Consider the following 17,171-nt stretch of genomic DNA (forward strand, 5'->3'; position numbering starts at 1 on the left):
TGGCGTATGCCATTGAGCTTTGTCCCCAGTCCAGATGCAAACATTCTGAATAAAATGTGAATAAATCCATTTCAAATAATTTCTAGTTTGTGGAATATTGCAATGATATTTTAATATTGGACCTTTTAATATTATGTATCATTAACAAGTCCTGTAAGAAAAATATCACATTTTACCTACTTAAAGATAGTTAATAGATTCAACATTCAAATTACAATTATGAATAGAATGATAGCTAACTAACAACAATCTCTTTCCAATAAAAGTCAACCATGTTAATGGTGAAGCAGAAAAAGCATTTCTATTAAATCTGTAATGAAATAAGAGTGGAGCATTATCACTATGAGTATTTAGAATTATACAGCAAGATGGGAGGATATGAGATTCTATCATCTCCATTGCAGCGATAACTTCACAGATATCTACAGGCAAAAGTTTCCTTGTGGGGGCTCTTTTGGATTTTGTTTGAAGGTTGCAAAACCCTGGTGGGGATCAATATTGGGGAGGGTGTTTTGAAGGTACAGACTCATGTCCAGGTGTTAGGCTTGTCAATTATGGTCACAGTTCTGGACTTAGAAATGACTCTACCCCATGTGGCTTTTGTGGGGACATTATTTTGCCTTAATCCAGCCACCAGAACCATCAATCAAGGAACTTGGGAAAAGTCATGCCTCATGTGACAAGCCTGGCAACGATGGTCTTAGCAGTAGACTCTGAAGTGGCCTTGTAATTTAGCTCAAACTCCTTAGCAATTCTCTGGGCTCAGGGACCTGCAGATGGGACACAACCATCTGTGACCCTGAAGGAAGGATTGCTAACCTTGGTCCCACAACAGATCCTGAAAGATCACTGTAACTTGGCACTGGTGACTTTCAGCTTCAGCTTGGGAGAAATCCTGCCTACCCAGAAACCAACTGGGAGACACAGCCATCTACGTACCTTCAGACAGGCCTGCATACAATAGTCTTGACTGTGGAAACTGAAGATGCCTTTTGATTCAATTCCAGTCTCACTTGCCTTGCTATGGGACCCATTCTGCTCAGGGACCCACCCAATATCAGAGTATGAATACTCTCATGGACAGAGAGGGAGCCGTTTCTATTCACACACTTGGTAACAAGTCTGCCATCTGTGAACCCTGAAGCAGACCCTCATTCCAGAGCCAACCTTACTAACCAAAGTCCTAAAGGAAGTTCATTTCACCTATGAACCACACAGGATTCATGTCTGCTTGAGCTCCTGGTAACAAGCCTACTAGCACAGGCCCCAGGAACACCCGTGTGACCAGATCCAATTCCATTCCAACCACAATCCTGAAGTCAATCCCATCAGCCCATGAAATGAGAGAAGAGAAGGCCTTTATCTGCCCAAACTAGTCTGTGAATGCCGGAGGATGTATTTGCTCCTTCAGTTACACAGACACTAATGCAAATGCACAGACATCAAGGCAGTGAAGGAGCCGGGGGACATGATACCTACCAAAGGAAACTAATAAAGGTCCAGCGTCAGCCACCAAAGATAGGAGATCTATAAATTGCTTGATCAAGAATTCAAAATAATCACATTAAAGAAACTTGAGATTAAAAACAGAACACAGTCAACTAAATAAAATTGGGGAAACAACGTGGAAACAAAAAGAGAAGCTTAATTAAGAAATAAAAACCATACAAATTGACAAAATGGAAATCCTGGTGTCAAAGTTGACAATGACAGAACTGAAAAAAATGAGCTGAGAGTTTCAACAGTAGACTCGATCATACAGAAGGAAAAATTAGTGATCTTGAAGACAGGTTATTTGAAATTAGCCAACAAGAAAAGGGAGAAATATGAAATAAAGTGAAAAAACTATAAGGGACATGACATATAGAATACCATCAAATATATGAATTAAGTGAATTTTAGGAGTCTAAAAGGGGAAGACAGGGAGAAAAGGACAAAAAGTTTATTTGAAGAAAAATTGACCTCAAAGTTCCTGAGTCTCAGAGGAAATAATGGACATTCAGATTCATGAAGCTCAGAACTTCAAGCAACATCAATTCAGGGAACAACTCTCTGAAGTACATTATAATCTAATTGTTGAGAGTAAAAAATGGAGAATCTGAATTCAGAGCAAAGACACTTGTCACATAAATGGAAATCTCTATAAAGCGATCAGCAGAATTTTCAATAAAAAACTTACAAACCAGGAAAGACTAGACTAAATATGTCAAAATGTTGAAAGTAAAATGTGACAGCAAAGAATAAAATACCAAGCAAAGCTCTCCTTCAGAAAAACAACAACAACAAAACAAGCAAACAAAAAAATGAAAGATGCAGCTATCCCCCCAAAAAACAAATGAGAGATGTACCTTGCAAGGAATGCTAAATGGATGTCTTTGAGTTGAAATGAAAAGACACTGAGTAATAACATGAAAATATGAACAAAGAAAAGTCACTGGTAAGGTAAATACATAGTCAGATTCAGAATATTCCATTATAAAATGTTGATGGATAAACTACTTTTAGCTTCAGTATGAAAGTTAAAAAATAAACACATTGAAATAAATACAGGTATAATAGTTTGCTAACAGATATTTGATAACATGCAGAAATGACATCAATAGCATAAATAAGGATAGGGAGGAAGAAAATCATAAGTTTACCTTTTAAAGGTGAAGTGAAATTGTTATTGATTTAAAATAGACTTATAACTATAACTGTATATTATGCTGATAACCACACGTATACACACAAAAAAACCTGTAGATATGCAAATGAGAAAGGAAAAAACATCCCACTATAAGAAACCAATAAGTCGTAAAGGAAAACAGCAAGAGAGGAAGAAAAGAATGAGGGAACTAAAAAAACGAAAAAGAAAAGAAAAAACAATGAAATGCCAACCTCTCAATAATCACTTTAAATGTAAATGGATTAAGCTCACCAATCAAAGACACAGAGTGGTTGAATGGTTAAAAAATTCTCAAAATATGCCGTTAATAAGAGACTCAATTTAGCAAGTTGAGGGGACTGTGTGATTGGTACAGACACCAGTATCCCCTCTCCCTTCTGGCTATATAAGCAGGCTGTTCAACTCGCTTTGTGAGCAATTAGGAGACATCCTTCTTTCTGCCCTCCACCCCACCAGTGTTACAACATCAGGTTCAAATAAAGACGTTCTATCTGGCGGTCTTACCTACCTTTGCTGAGGTGGTAACAGGAAGAAAAAGAAGAGAAAAGCAGTGGCTGGCAGTAGGGAATCCCAGTGGGCTGTGGAGAGCTGTAACGCTTAAGGCCTCAGTTCACTTGGAGTAAAAAGACCTTCCTGGATCAGAGCCCTGAGGCACGACTACCGCCCTAGATGTCAAAGGCCCAGAGCCGAAGGCCCCTGCCCATTGTCATCTACTCTGCCACAGTCATCCTCTTCGCCACTTCCAAATACTTGCAAGGGCCCAGAATAGCTGGAAAAGTTTCTCACCTACCCATGATTTATAACTGGGCAGAGCAAAAGGACCCTGGTCAGCTGTTTTGTATCAGAATTTATGCCAATCCTTTTAATAAAAGCTTTATAAGCCTTCCAAAAAGTTGAAGAGTAGGAAGCATTTCCAAACACATTTTATGAGGCAACATTGCCCTTAAACCAAAGCAAGATAAGGACACTACAAGATGGGAAAATAGCAGGAAAATATCTCCAACAAACATAGATGCAAAATTCTTCAAACAAATACTAGCAGTATTGACTAATATAATAAAAGATCACGTACCATGATCAAGTGATGTTATTCCTGGGATGCAAGAATGGTCCTATGTGCAAATTTTAAAATGTGATATATCACTCTAACAGATGAAGGATAAAAATATGATCGTTTCAACAGATGAAAAAAGAATTTGACAAAGTCAACTTTCTTTCATGTGAGAGACTCTCAAGAACTTAGGTATAGCAGGAATGCACCTCAGTGTAACAAAAGTATATCCAATAAGTGTGCAGTGAGCACCATGCTCACTGGCAAAATGTTGAAAGTTTATCCTCTAAGATCAGGAACAAGATAAAGATGCCAATTCTTGTCACTTTCATTCAACCCTATTGTAAATCCTAGATAGAGCATACAGACAAGAAAAAATAAATAAAATGCTTACAAATACAAAGGAAGAAGTAAAATGATCTCTATTTGCAGATGGCATGCTCTTATATATTAGAAAACCTTAAATGAGTCATGAAAAAAGCTATTGGAACAAGTAAATAAATAAGTTATGTAAAGCTATAGGACACAAAATCAACATACAATTTCAGTTCTATACACTAACTATGAAGTATCCAAAAAGATCCAGGAAAGAATCTCATCTACAGTACCTTCTAGAAAGTAAAAGACTTAGGAATAAACTTAACTAAGGTGGTGAAAGAGCCGTATGCTCAAAGCTATGAAAATTACACACAGTGGAAGGATATCCAATGTTCGCAGATGAAAAAAATTGACATTATTAAAGTGTCCACAGCACCTAAAGTCAACCATAGACTCAGGGCAATGTCTGCCAAAATTCTAAAAACAATCCTAAAATTTATGTGGAACCACACATGACCCTTAATAACCAAAGTAATCTTGAGAAAGGAGAATATAGTTGGATCATCACATTCCCTGATTTCAAAATTTATCACAAAACTATAGTAGTTAAAACAGTACTAGCATGAAAACAGACACAAAGATCAGGAAGCAGAATATAAAGCCCAGGAATGTTTAGTTATGGTTCACTAATCTTTGGTATTACACACAATGGGGGAAAGGACAGTCTCTTTAATAAATGTTGTTGAGAAAATTGGATATCCACATGCAAAGGAATAAAATTGGACCCTTATTTTGCTCCTTATACAAAATAGAGTCATAGCAGATTAAAAATTTAAATGTGAAATATAAAAGCCTAAAACCCCTAGAAGAAAACTCCTAGAAGAAAAGCTTCCTGAAATTGGCCTTGCCATTTATTTTTGGTAAGAGTTCATCAAACTAAAAAGTTTCTGCAAAGAAAGGAAAACAACAAAATGAAAAGGCAATCTGTGGATTTAGATAAACTATTTTCAAACTATACAACCGATTAAAAGTTGATATCCAAAATAAATAGGGAACTCATACAAAGAAAAAGCAAATAACACAAAAAATAGTCATAGAACTTAGATATTTTTCCAAAGAAGACATATAAAAAAATTGCCAACCAGTATATGAAAGGGTGATGAACATCACTAATATTCAGAGAAATGCAAAGCAAAAACACATTGAGGTATCACCTCAGACCTGTTAGGTTAACTATTATTAAAAAAGAGAGAGAGAGAGAAACGTGTTGGTTAAGAGTAAGGAGGAAAGGGAACCCTTGTATACTGTTGGTGGGAAGATAAGTTGGTATAGACATTAGGGAAAACAGTAAGAAGGTTCCTCAAATGAAGAGCTACCATATTATCCAACAATTCCATAGATGTGTGTTTTCTACTTTTTTACTTTGGATAAGTATATGTATATATATATATATTATACACACACACTCACACACACACATATATATGAAGAGAGAGAGAAAGAGAGAGAGAGAGAGAGAGAGAGAGAGAGAGAGAGAGAGAGAGAGAGAGATGTAGCTATAGATCTCCAAAGAAAACTCAAGTAGGACTTCATTGCAGCATTATTCACGATAACCAGCCTGTGTCCACCAACATATAAATGGATAAAGAAAATATAAAACAGCAAACTAAAAGTTCAATTATCATGATCAAGTGGAATTATCCCTGAGATGCAAGAATGGTGCAACATATGTAAACTTAAAATGTGATACATCACATTAACATGATAAAGGGTAAAATTCACATGATCATTTCAAAAATGAAGAAAAGAAATTTGACAAAATCAACATCTTTTCATGTCAAAGATTCTCAAAATGGAAGAATGTGGTTATTATTGAGTACAAAGAAGAACAGGCATGCCAACCTGTCTCAGCAGAAAGCACTAATATTCATGATGACAGAGGCAATTAGGTTTCATTAAGCATCATCTGTCACATTAATGATACTAATACAAATCTTATGTAATTTTAAATTTTTTCTGGATTGCAACTTAATATGTCATGTTTCAGCTTGTTTAATGTTTATACATAAGTGGCACTACAATAAAAACTATGAATCACGAAATAAAACTAGTGAGAGATCTAAATTGAGCAATATGAAAACTGTACTGTTCAGTAAAATTGACTCATGTATACTTCAGAAAGCTTTAGAAGTAGACAATGTAGTTTACAGGTATCTTTTATAGTTTATTGACTATTTTGATGTTTGACAATTGGACAATTGGATGTCCTCTTTTAGTAATGCTTGCCTATTATAATATTACTTTTATTGGACTTGAATAATTTCAACTTATATAACCTGTATTTTTTTTATATGTGTATACAATGTTTGGGTCATTTCTCCCCCCTTCCCTTACCCCCCCCCAACCTCCTCACTACCAGGCAGAAACTATTTTGCCCTTATCTCTAATTTTGTTGAAGAGAGAGTATAAGCAATAATAGGAAGGACTAAGAGTTTTTGCTAGTTGAGATAAGGATAGCTATACAGGGAATTGACTTGCATTGCTTTCCTATGCATGTGTGTTATCTTCTAAATTAATTCTTCTCAAACTAACCTTTTCTCTAGCTCCTGATTCCCTTCTCCTATTGGCCTCTGTCGCTTTAAAGTATCTGCATTAGTTTCTCTGCATTGATGGCAACAATTGCTATCTAGTTTTTTGGGTGTCTTACCTATCCTCATACCTCCCAAGTGTGCTCTTATGTTATCATGTGATCAAAGTCCAATCCCCTTGTTGTGTTTGCCCTTAATCTAATGTCCACATATGAGGGAGAACATACGATTTGTGGTCTTTTGGGCCAGGTTAACCTCACTCAGAATTATGTTCTCCAGTTCTTTTCATTTACTTGTGAATGATAACTTTTCATTCTTCTTCATGGCTGCATAAAATTCCATTGTGTATAAATACCATATTTTCTTAATCCATTAGTCAGTAGTGGGACATCTTGGCTGTTTCCATAACTTGGCTATTGTGAATAGCGCTGCAATAAACATGGGTGTGCAGATGCCTCTGGAGTAACCTGTGTCACATTCTTTTGGGTATATCCCCAAGAGTGGTATTGCTGGGTGATATGGTAGATCTATGTTTAGATTTTTAAGAGGCCTCCAATTTTTTTTCCAGAGTGGTTGTACTAGTTTACATTCCCACCAGCAGTGTAAATATAACCTGTATTTTTGTACGTGAAAAGATTTTTTCAATTTGCTTGACTCCACTGTGGCATTGCAAGATGTGCTGCAATAGGGTTCCACATTTTCATTTTATTCAGTTATTTGGTCAATTCCTTTTTTCCCTCAAGACAGCCTGAAATATTGTCTATATCACAGACAACTTACTGTGTTTAGTAAACCCATACAACAAACATACAGAAACATATGTACTGGTACTATAAAAATTATTCGTGTTTGTGCAAATACACACCCCTGAGCAGAAATTGAAAGCTGACTCCTAGAGCAAGTTAAGGAGGCAACCTTTCTGTGACCCAGTTTCATTCACCTTCCTGCCCCACTCCCAACCTCAGGTATCTTTAATTCTCTTGGTGAGAACAAATATTCAGAGAGGGAGAGGAGACGTTGAAGTGATTAAGTAAGGAAAGGGTATAAGACCACAGTTGTTCACATTTCCCCATTAAAACTCACTTCAGTGAGGAATATTATGGTGATGATACTGTCTTCTGACCTTCTGGGACCTTCCACTGACATCTTATAGAGATAATATAAGGTCTCTGGAAACTGTGGAAAGTTACAATCACTGAGTGTTCTGTAAAGGAAAACAAGGCACTGAATTAACCAAGAAGAAAACGTGTACTGCATTGCAGTTCTGATAATGATAAAGAGACAATCATCATCCTCATATTTTTATCTTCTAGATTAAAAAGAAAAGTTATTTTCCAATATTTTGTGATCTAAGGTAAACTGTGGTCTCACTGTGCATTTTATATAGACTCCAGGGAATTAGATATGCCTAGATCCCTGCAACATTTCTGTCCTTACTGTCACCTCTCTTTCCTGTCTCCCTTATCCTTTGCCATACACAGTCCTTGACCAACAAGAGAAGAAATAAATATCTAAAGCTCAATGCAGATAGCCATGCAGGTGATGGATCACCTTGTGGTTTGGGATCAAGCTCTGCCTTTGAGTGGTAAAATGAAGAAGCGAGTTTAGAACGACTGGGCTGACTCAGGAGAAGGGACTGTGAGCTCTGATGCACTAACACACTTGGGTAGTTCCAGACATACCAGGCTCACAGTTCTCCTGACACACTTGCCTGGATCAGATTGTTAGAAGCAAGATTGTGATATGACAGTTTTGAGATTCTAAGTTCGTCTTCTAAAACTATAATGTGCACGCAAATCATATGGAGAACTTCATAATATGACAGCTGAAGTTTCAGACTCCAGTGATGCTGTTGATGGTTGTCTGTAGACCACACTTTGAGTAAAAAGATCCAGAAGCATGAAGGACAGCGTAATCCTTGACTAGTGACCTCTCATGGGTGCAAATATACTACACTTTCATACAGTAAGATTTATTCCTGGGATGTATATACAATCCGATGTTATTTTTTAAAGCAGTAAGAGCCCATGCACCATATTGTCTACTTTCTGAGTCATTCACAACTTCAGATGGTCCGTCATGTTGCCAAGGCCTTATATCTTGATTTTTGATCAGAATATATCATCCCTATAATCAGAATCTTGATAATCACTGAAAGACTAACTGAAATAAAACCCTTTTCAAATAGCTTTCTTCCATTATATTTTCCAAAATTTATTTGACCTATCAATCACAGGTTTTTGTTTACCTCTTAAAAGCAAGAGCACAATGAGAGGGGAAATGTCCTGAAATAAAACCCTTCAAAATAATTGAAGAAATAGAAATCAAATTACAATCAGATCATTAAGAGAGCTTTAGAAACTGGAGAAGATGCTGAGTGTGTTCTCACATGGTTTACTTGAAAGATGGACAAGGTAGGGTAGAGACCAAAACTCCTACACAGAGCCCCTGTTCTTACTTGGCAATGAGGTAAACCCCATGATGGTGATACAGGGCTTGGGAAAACTGGTTCCAGCAATTCTTTTTCTGTAGAGCAGTATCCACATCCTGTAGTCCAGAGCAATTCAGCAGAACTCTCAGGGCATCCCGGGCATAGCTAAGGTCCCAGAAAAGAGTGGTCATCATGGGACAGTCGTCTTCACATAAGCAAGTACATATGACCTGCTTTTCCATTCTATCTTGGGCAGGATACAAATTTTGAGGAAGGGATACTTCAGAGGAAGAATATTGCTAAATGCTTTTCATCTTCCCCTGATTATCAGAACATGGGATGGGAGGCTAAATTAAAATTATAGCACATAAAATCTAGAGTGAATTACAGAACAGCTCACTAGTCTATTAGCTTGTTTGCAAGAAATGAATAGCAATGTAATAACCAGCTAAAAGTGTCAATTTTCTTTGATAGGTGCCATAAATAAATCACTTGGAGTGATTTGGTATATATCTGCTTAAAGGATAGGGACTGAATTATTTTAATGGGACTGATCATGTTTTAGACCTCTTCCTGACTTAGACATCCATACCAGACAAGGAAAATAGCTGACAGTTGAGTTGAGATTTTCTTGTAGGGCAGCAAAGCCAATTGTACTCTCTTAAGCAAAAAGGAAACACCAACCCTTTCTCTAGGCAGAGGACTGTGGTCATAAGCCCACACACATTCCATCCTCAACCATGAAACAGCTTTCCAATGCACAATGCACATTTGCTCACTTTTTTTTAATATGTGCAATGACTCTGTGAAGGAACTACCAGAGAATGAGTAAATGGCAGAGCTTGAATGTGTCTGGTTGAGATCTAATGCTCCTTGGGTTCCCCCTCCCTCTCATTGATCTAACAGTGAGTATAGCAGGAAGAAAGCATTCTGTGGTGGTGGTTCTTTATGTGCTCACTCAGGGAAGGTCCTAGCTAATGGTCAGGTACTCAGGATAGTTGCTTTTCTGTACACATTTTACTCTTTGGAGCAGAGAAAACTACTGAATGAATGCACTGCACTCAGGATTATAATGAATCCCATATGAACCCAAGGGGGTAGTTGAACGTGTGTCTCTTATTTAATCTGAAATAGCCAGCACTGACTCACAGAGGGCTGTCCCCGGGCAGCACTCTCAGCTGACTGCTGTAGAAGAGTTGAAGCATGAGGGCCATCAGGAGCTGGGGAAAAAACTGGGCGACAGCTTTCTTATAAGAACTCACAGACAGAAATATGCACAAGGCCTGGGATGCCTATAAGGGAAAAAAAGGGAGATAAAATGGTGACCACTTCCCCCCAAACCCAGTCAGTTTTACTGAGGGCGGGAAGGGTAGGACTCTGCAACCCCTGCAATCAACCTCATTGAAGGAAAGCCTGAGTCAGACACGTGCATTTTCTCATTCAGTAACAGCTACTAAGTAGATTGGGAACAAAGAAATATGCCAAGCATTCCTTGGTAAGAGGCTTCTAAAGGACTATTAACCCTTTTCCCCCTCAGCTGGTAGACCAGTGGGAAGCAAGCTAGTCCTAGAGGAGGGCATACATTCCAAAGTTCCCTTCATATGTAGCCATGAAGAATGGTTCTACTAATAACTCAGGTCCTCTCTGTGCTTAAATCCAGGGAAAGGGGTTAGTTAGGAGAGGCAGGCCAGGTCACCCCCAGATCGTTTGGCATACTGATCCCTGCAATGCCCACAACATCAGAAATATACATGCCAATGCCTAACATTTATAAAGCAGTGCCATTTTTCTATTATTTTTCTGTAAGACCCAAATTTACTCCCAGTAATTGGGGACACAAAATGATGGACACAAGTGAAATTAAGTCTCCAAATGGCTAATGAGGTCTATATGGTTTGGTTGTTGGCTTCCTCCTTGGTATCGTCTTCTACACTTTTGCCCTTGCTCAGTTCACTCAGATCTTTGGCCTCCTAGCATTCGCACAATAAATATGTGTTGGATGCATGGATGTATGAAAGAACACTGTGTCAAGGAAGTGTACTAAGCCTGCACAGATCAGGGTGTTAAGATCAGGGAAGCAACACTGACAGGAAACAGTCCTTGTGTTATTTACCGCCACAGGCATCATGTTGGTGGCATCTAGAGAGAACTGCCTTTTTTCCAACGTGGTCTCCTCCATCTCCCCAGGCTTTCCTTTCAGTATCAACAAGATGGTCTTCAGCACATAAGGGGCAACACTTGCTTCAGAGCCCGCTGCTTCCCACATCAGTTTCAGAGTGCTGTAAACACAAAGGGCTGCAAACTTATGAAAGCCTTCTCTCTTGACTTCTAATGCTCTAGCTCTTTTCCCTACACACCTGGCCACTCTGCATGATTATTCTTACCACTGTTCATCTTAAATCTGGTGATACTGCTCCTGGCCATCTACCCAAAGGAACTTAAGACAGGATACAATAGAGACACCTGGACACCAATGTTCAATGGAGCACTATTCACAATAGCCAAGCTTTGCAAACAGCCTAGGTGCCCTACAACTAATGAATGGATCAGAAAATATGGCATATATACACAATGGAGTATTACTCAGCCATCGGGAATAATGCCATGTTGTTTGAAGGTAAATGGATGCAGTTATGTTAAGTGAAGTAAGTCAGGCTCAGAAACACAAAGGCCACATGTTTTCTCTCGTATGTGGATGATAGATCCAAAACATAAGCATATACACAAAACCAAGCATGATCATATACAAACTCAGATATAGAACATGTTTGTAATAGTGGAACCATTCTATGGAACTTGGAGAAAGAGGAAAAGGAAAAGAGAATGACAGAGCATCAGTAAAATTGCATAACATAAGATGGGAAAGTGTTATAAGGATGTGTATTGAAAGTTGTCAAAAAATGGGGGGTGGGAGGTAAAAGTTAAGGGAGAGTAATGGAAGGGGTTGAATGGAGCAAAGTAAAGTATATCTACAGTAGGCATACAATGAGATACCCCTTTGAACATCAACTTAAACATTAATAGCAAAAACCAGGACTGTAAAATAAGTAAAGTGTGTATGTGGGAGGGGTTATTAGTAGGAAGGGGAGGGGGAATGAAGGAGATTAAGGTGATGCTATATAGTAGATGGACTTCATATACCTATATGAAATAGAATTAAGAAACCTCTTTCAATTGCTTTAAGTGGGGTGGAGAGGGTGTTGAAATATAACTAATGTACAATGTAAGTCTAATTGAAATTGTCACTATGAATCTCCCCTGTATAATGAATATATCCTAAAAAAAATTATTAAAAAAACTTTTCTTGTATCTCTGTGACAATGTATTCTTGATGCTTGTCCATCTATACTGGTTTCTGAAGTCTATCACTAAGTCTTCCTGCATTTAGCCTCCTAACATGTGCTGGCCTAGTATCTCAGAACATGGATATACCCAGTTCTATAGAACCTATTACCAATTGCTTCTATCTGTAGAGCTCAGGCTGACAACAACAAGGATGTAAAATCTCATGTACTTTGTCACATTTTCTTACCTGCTGTTCCTACCTTCATGTTGATCAGATCCTCTATACATTTCTCCAGTTTAATTTTACTCCAAATCCTGGCCTTTTTTACCCCAGTGCTCATCTACAATCATGTAAGACCTACTGGAAACTTTTTTAAGTTCTCTAACTCTAAATGTGCCTGCTTTCTGTACTTTTCAGCATGTATTGTTTGTAGTAGATTCACGGCAACTATTGTCCTGTGTCCACACGGGTATAGTCCCTTTCTTCAAGGCTTGAGGGCTGGTAATACTTTACATATTGGTGCTCCATTCCTGAATGAGTAAACACTAAGCTCATGAAAGTCTTTCCATGAATTTTATTTTATTTTATTATTTTTTTTTTGAGGCACTGGGGTTTGAACTCAGGGCCTCATGCTTGCCAGGCAGGCACTCTTCCACTGAGCCACCAGCCAACCCCCAGGAATTTTATAAATAGTAAAATACTTTATGAGTTTAAGCTTCCTAAATAAACAATCTTTCAGTTGGAAAAAGAAAATTGTGTAAGTTGTTTAGAACCTTGATGGTTTCAGTGCCCTTTCACAGTGACTCACTAACCCATAGACAACTCTATATAGAGAAAGAAATTTTGTCATTTTCATAGATGAGGAAGTTGAGTAGTAGGGAGTTTTATTAACTTGTGTGATACCACACAAAGTGTAATGGTCAAGGTTGGGATGGAATCCAGATTTGCTTGTTTTCAAAGCCTGAGTCCTTTCCATAATGTAGCTTCCTATTTTTTGCACTGTTAGTAGTAGAGAAACCACACCTTCTTTCTCAGTGTATAAACTGTGGAAATGGAGTGATGGGTTATTTCTAAGCTCTTGTAATTAACCTAGTAAGAGTCATATTGCTCCATAGGTTCACATTAGCACTTTTTCTTCTTAAGTGTATCTTATGATCCTGGATCATTACAGTCAGATTTATAGTCAAGGAACAAGAGACTCTCAATTTTATTGGCAATTTTAATGATTCTTTATTTTATTGGTAGATAGAAATATCTATTTGTCATTCTTAAATAAGGAAGACACTATAAGTTTGAATTTTTCCTTAAGAAAAATTAGTAAATTCACAAATGAGCAAAAAAAAATCCATTATCACTTTGAAGAGAGTTTGTTTCTATAGGATATATAGCAGAACACAATTTAAAGTCTCAGATCAATAATATTGACATTGATCATTTCTTGAGGGCTTATTATATGCCAAGCATTGTACAAAGTTTAAATGTCATGTGTGATTTTATCTAAGCCTTTCAATCATTGTATATGACACAAAAATAGGTCTCTTTCAGAAAAAAAATCAGACCTGACTATGATAAATTTGAGGCCATCCATCTGGCTGTGGTGCCTGTGAACAAACCAAGCAGAAAGTGCAGGGAGTGGGGAAGCCTTACTTGTCTGCTGGGACTGGGTAGTCCATGAGTTGAAAAATGACCTTCCTGGGTGAAGCGCATGTCAACAAGGTGATGACCCGCAACATAGCCTGTTTCATGATGTGAGAAGAATTTTCACATAGTTGCTTATAAATAGAATCTACAATCTTAGACACCTGGAAGAGAAATACTATAGGTCAGTAAGTTTCTTGGTCCATGGTCACTTTTAAAAACCAAGACATTTGTTGAATGTAAGCACTTAATCTTTCGTGGAATGACCAAAGTAGCAATTAATACATAAATACACGGTAGCAGAAAGTGTATTGACATGTGTGACTACCATGCAAAATATTTATTGAAATGAGGAATAAAGCCATGAATTTATGGATGTTCAGAAAATACCCATTTTTCAAAATAATGTGTTTGGGGAGGCTAAACTTCATTAAAAAAGACATATAAGCTCAGTAATGAACAACACACACACACACACACACACATTTCAAGTCTTTAAGGAAGAAAGGCAATTGAACAAACTAACAGTGAAAACATTTATAGTTCAAAATTATTTTCTGAAAATTAAAGACTTGAGTCTACATATTGAAGGACCAAAATGGGAATATGCGGAATTACCCAGGATGATAAAACACTAAGCCATATATAATCTTGCAGACACATAGGTAACATGTTAGTTTTATTTTTTATCCTTTTTTTTACTCTAGGTTCCTAGAACTCTAGGTTCTAGGAACTCAGCTGGAGTTCTAGCTGGACCTGGAATTTGTCTTCAGTCAAGGAAACAATACTGAGAAATAAATGAATTTCAAATAGTGCAGGTCATCCCTGTACCACATATTCCCCAAGGTGAGCCCAAAACAAGACATTAAGCCATTTTTCTTCTCTGGGGTCTCTTCATTATAAGGTTTAGGGCTGCCTTTTCTTGTTGTTCTGCTCTTTAAAATGCAGCATATACCTCTAAAACAAGCCAGATAGGTCACTTCGTGCTCAAGAATAGGAATGAGGATATATTTAATCCCCAAGAAAGATATGATGTGTTAGATTTACTTAGAGATTGTAAGCCTATATATTATATGTACAATTTAGGGAATTTTCAGGGATATTTTAAACTATGCACAATTTTTCCTTAAAGCTGACTGTAGGGGCTGAAGGCATATTTCAAGAGGTAGAGTGCTTGCTTAGAAACCACACATTCAAACTCCAGTACCACAAAAAACAAAATAAATAGCAACAATAAAAAGCCTGGCTTTAGAAGCAAACCCTGTTTAAGACAGGAATCTGCTGTAATTTGCAGTTTAATGACATGTGGGAGCTCAGGTGGGGTGTAATTTAAGTTGATGAACCCCATTTTTATTCAGTTTCTCTGCAGTTAGTATTATAAACTATGCAAGTCTCAGGCATTCTGTTATAGCAAGCCCAAACAGACTAAAACAGAAACACAAATCTTATCAGCCTTTCCTTACCCATCAATAAACTGAAGGTAGATAACATTAGTAGAATATATGAATGACAAGGGGAGAAGTAAAAACAGCTGAGTTAGTTTTGTACAGTTTCAACTATTTAAGTAAGAATGATATAGGAAAAGGGAACCAGGAACTAGAGAAAAGGTTAGATCAAAAAGAATTAACCTAGAAGGTAACACACATGGCATAGGAAATTAAAGTGAGTCAATGCCCTGTATAGCTATCCTTATCTCAACCAGCAAAAACCCTTGTTCCTTCCTATTATTGCTTATACTCTCTCTACAACAAAATTATAGATAAGGGCAAAATAGTTTCTGCTGGGTATTGAGGGGGTGGGGGGGAGAGGGAGGGGGCGGAGTGGGTGGTAAGGGAGGGGGTGGGGGCAGGGGGGAGAAATGACCCAAGCCTTGTATGCACATATGAATAATAAAAGAAAAATAAAGAATATAAAAAAACAAAAAAACAAAAACAAACAAAAAAAAGAATGAAATACATATGCTATGAAACACATATAAGCTGTAAAATGAATTTCATTCAGGTAAGAATGAAATACATATATTATGAGATATGTATGAATTATAAAATGCAAATTGAATTATTTTAGTGACTTTGCATATGAGTTAAATGTTCCTATCTTTACATTTATAGCTGGCATTACACAACACAAAGATGAATAGCAACATTTGTGGTGATAATTAAATTTAATTGTTCTTTTTAGTCATAAAGACATTGAATAGTAAATTAAAAATCATGAATAAATTGAGAGAGGGAGACTATATAGAAAAGGTAAGAAAAGTCATATGCTTAAACATTGAATGACACTTTTTCTATGTTGTGGAGACATTGTTCCATATTTCATTTTGTACAAGATCCTACCAATGATGTAGTCAGTCCTACACCAAGCTGAAAGTCCTCAAAAACTGTCTTTAATGGCTACATAGGGGATTTCAATTCTAACTATACTATGTTATTACCATTAATATGTTTCTTTTTAAAAAATACAGCAAAATATCCTTATTTAACATAATTGGTGAGTAAATATTTATTATAACATTTTCTAAAATTTTCTGTATGCTTGAACTATTTGACAAAAGCCTCATTTTTTAAAAGTGTCATAAGAACAGTGGCAAGACACATGTATGAAAAGAAGTATTCATATAACAGAGTAAGCAAGTACATTTTAGAGAATACACTGTATTTTCCTCCACTTATTTTCCAATATCTTACCATGGTGACCTTCTGGGCATAATATTCTAGAGTCAGGTTCAGTATGGCTGCTGCCTCAGATGCTGTTGTATAATCAGGTTCAGAGAGCTTCTTCAGGAGACTCCACACAAAGTCAGTTAGCAAGGAGGGCAGTAAGATTTGTCCTACACTCTGAAACCAAGAGTAGAGTTGTGAACTCAGGTCTCACCTGCATTAGCATAAAATAGACAGCTAGACTCAGACATACCAGGGGAAGCTCAAGCACCAGACAGGAGCAGATGACTTCCATGAGCCATTAAATTACTTTCTTCTATTAAAATAATAAAAATACATATTTACAATAGTTATTAGTATAAAGATGTCTGTAATACAAGAATAGTTATATTGAATTTTTCTTCTGATTTTAAAACAATTCTACTGTGAAGTATTATTGTGAACTTCTTCAGCTTTGTAAGTGAGTTTGCTCAGATCAGAAACAAGCATAGCAAGTAGAAATTTCAGGAGGGGATGTGATGAGAAAGA

General features: G+C 37.1%; 1 protein-coding gene across 1 annotated transcript in view; it reads right to left on the minus strand.

Annotated features, from left to right (window-relative positions):
* The window catches only part of Mroh9 (maestro heat like repeat family member 9), a 192,215-nt gene that overhangs the window by 18,909 nt on the left and 156,135 nt on the right, over nt 1–17,171 (minus strand). Inside the window, exons 8-13 of the mRNA XM_074044784.1 lie at nt 16,671–16,820; nt 13,990–14,144; nt 11,170–11,335; nt 10,206–10,348; nt 9,084–9,221; nt 7,709–7,829 (exon numbers count right to left, since the gene is read on the minus strand). Of these exons, the coding sequence (XP_073900885.1) occupies nt 7,709–7,829; nt 9,084–9,221; nt 10,206–10,348; nt 11,170–11,335; nt 13,990–14,144; nt 16,671–16,820 (873 nt within the window). The remainder of the gene's footprint in view (nt 1–7,708; nt 7,830–9,083; nt 9,222–10,205; nt 10,349–11,169; nt 11,336–13,989; nt 14,145–16,670; nt 16,821–17,171) is intronic.

Source organism: Castor canadensis, chromosome 11 (genome assembly GCF_047511655.1).
Source record: "Castor canadensis chromosome 11, mCasCan1.hap1v2, whole genome shotgun sequence".
Taxonomy (NCBI): Eukaryota; Metazoa; Chordata; class Mammalia; order Rodentia; family Castoridae; genus Castor; species Castor canadensis.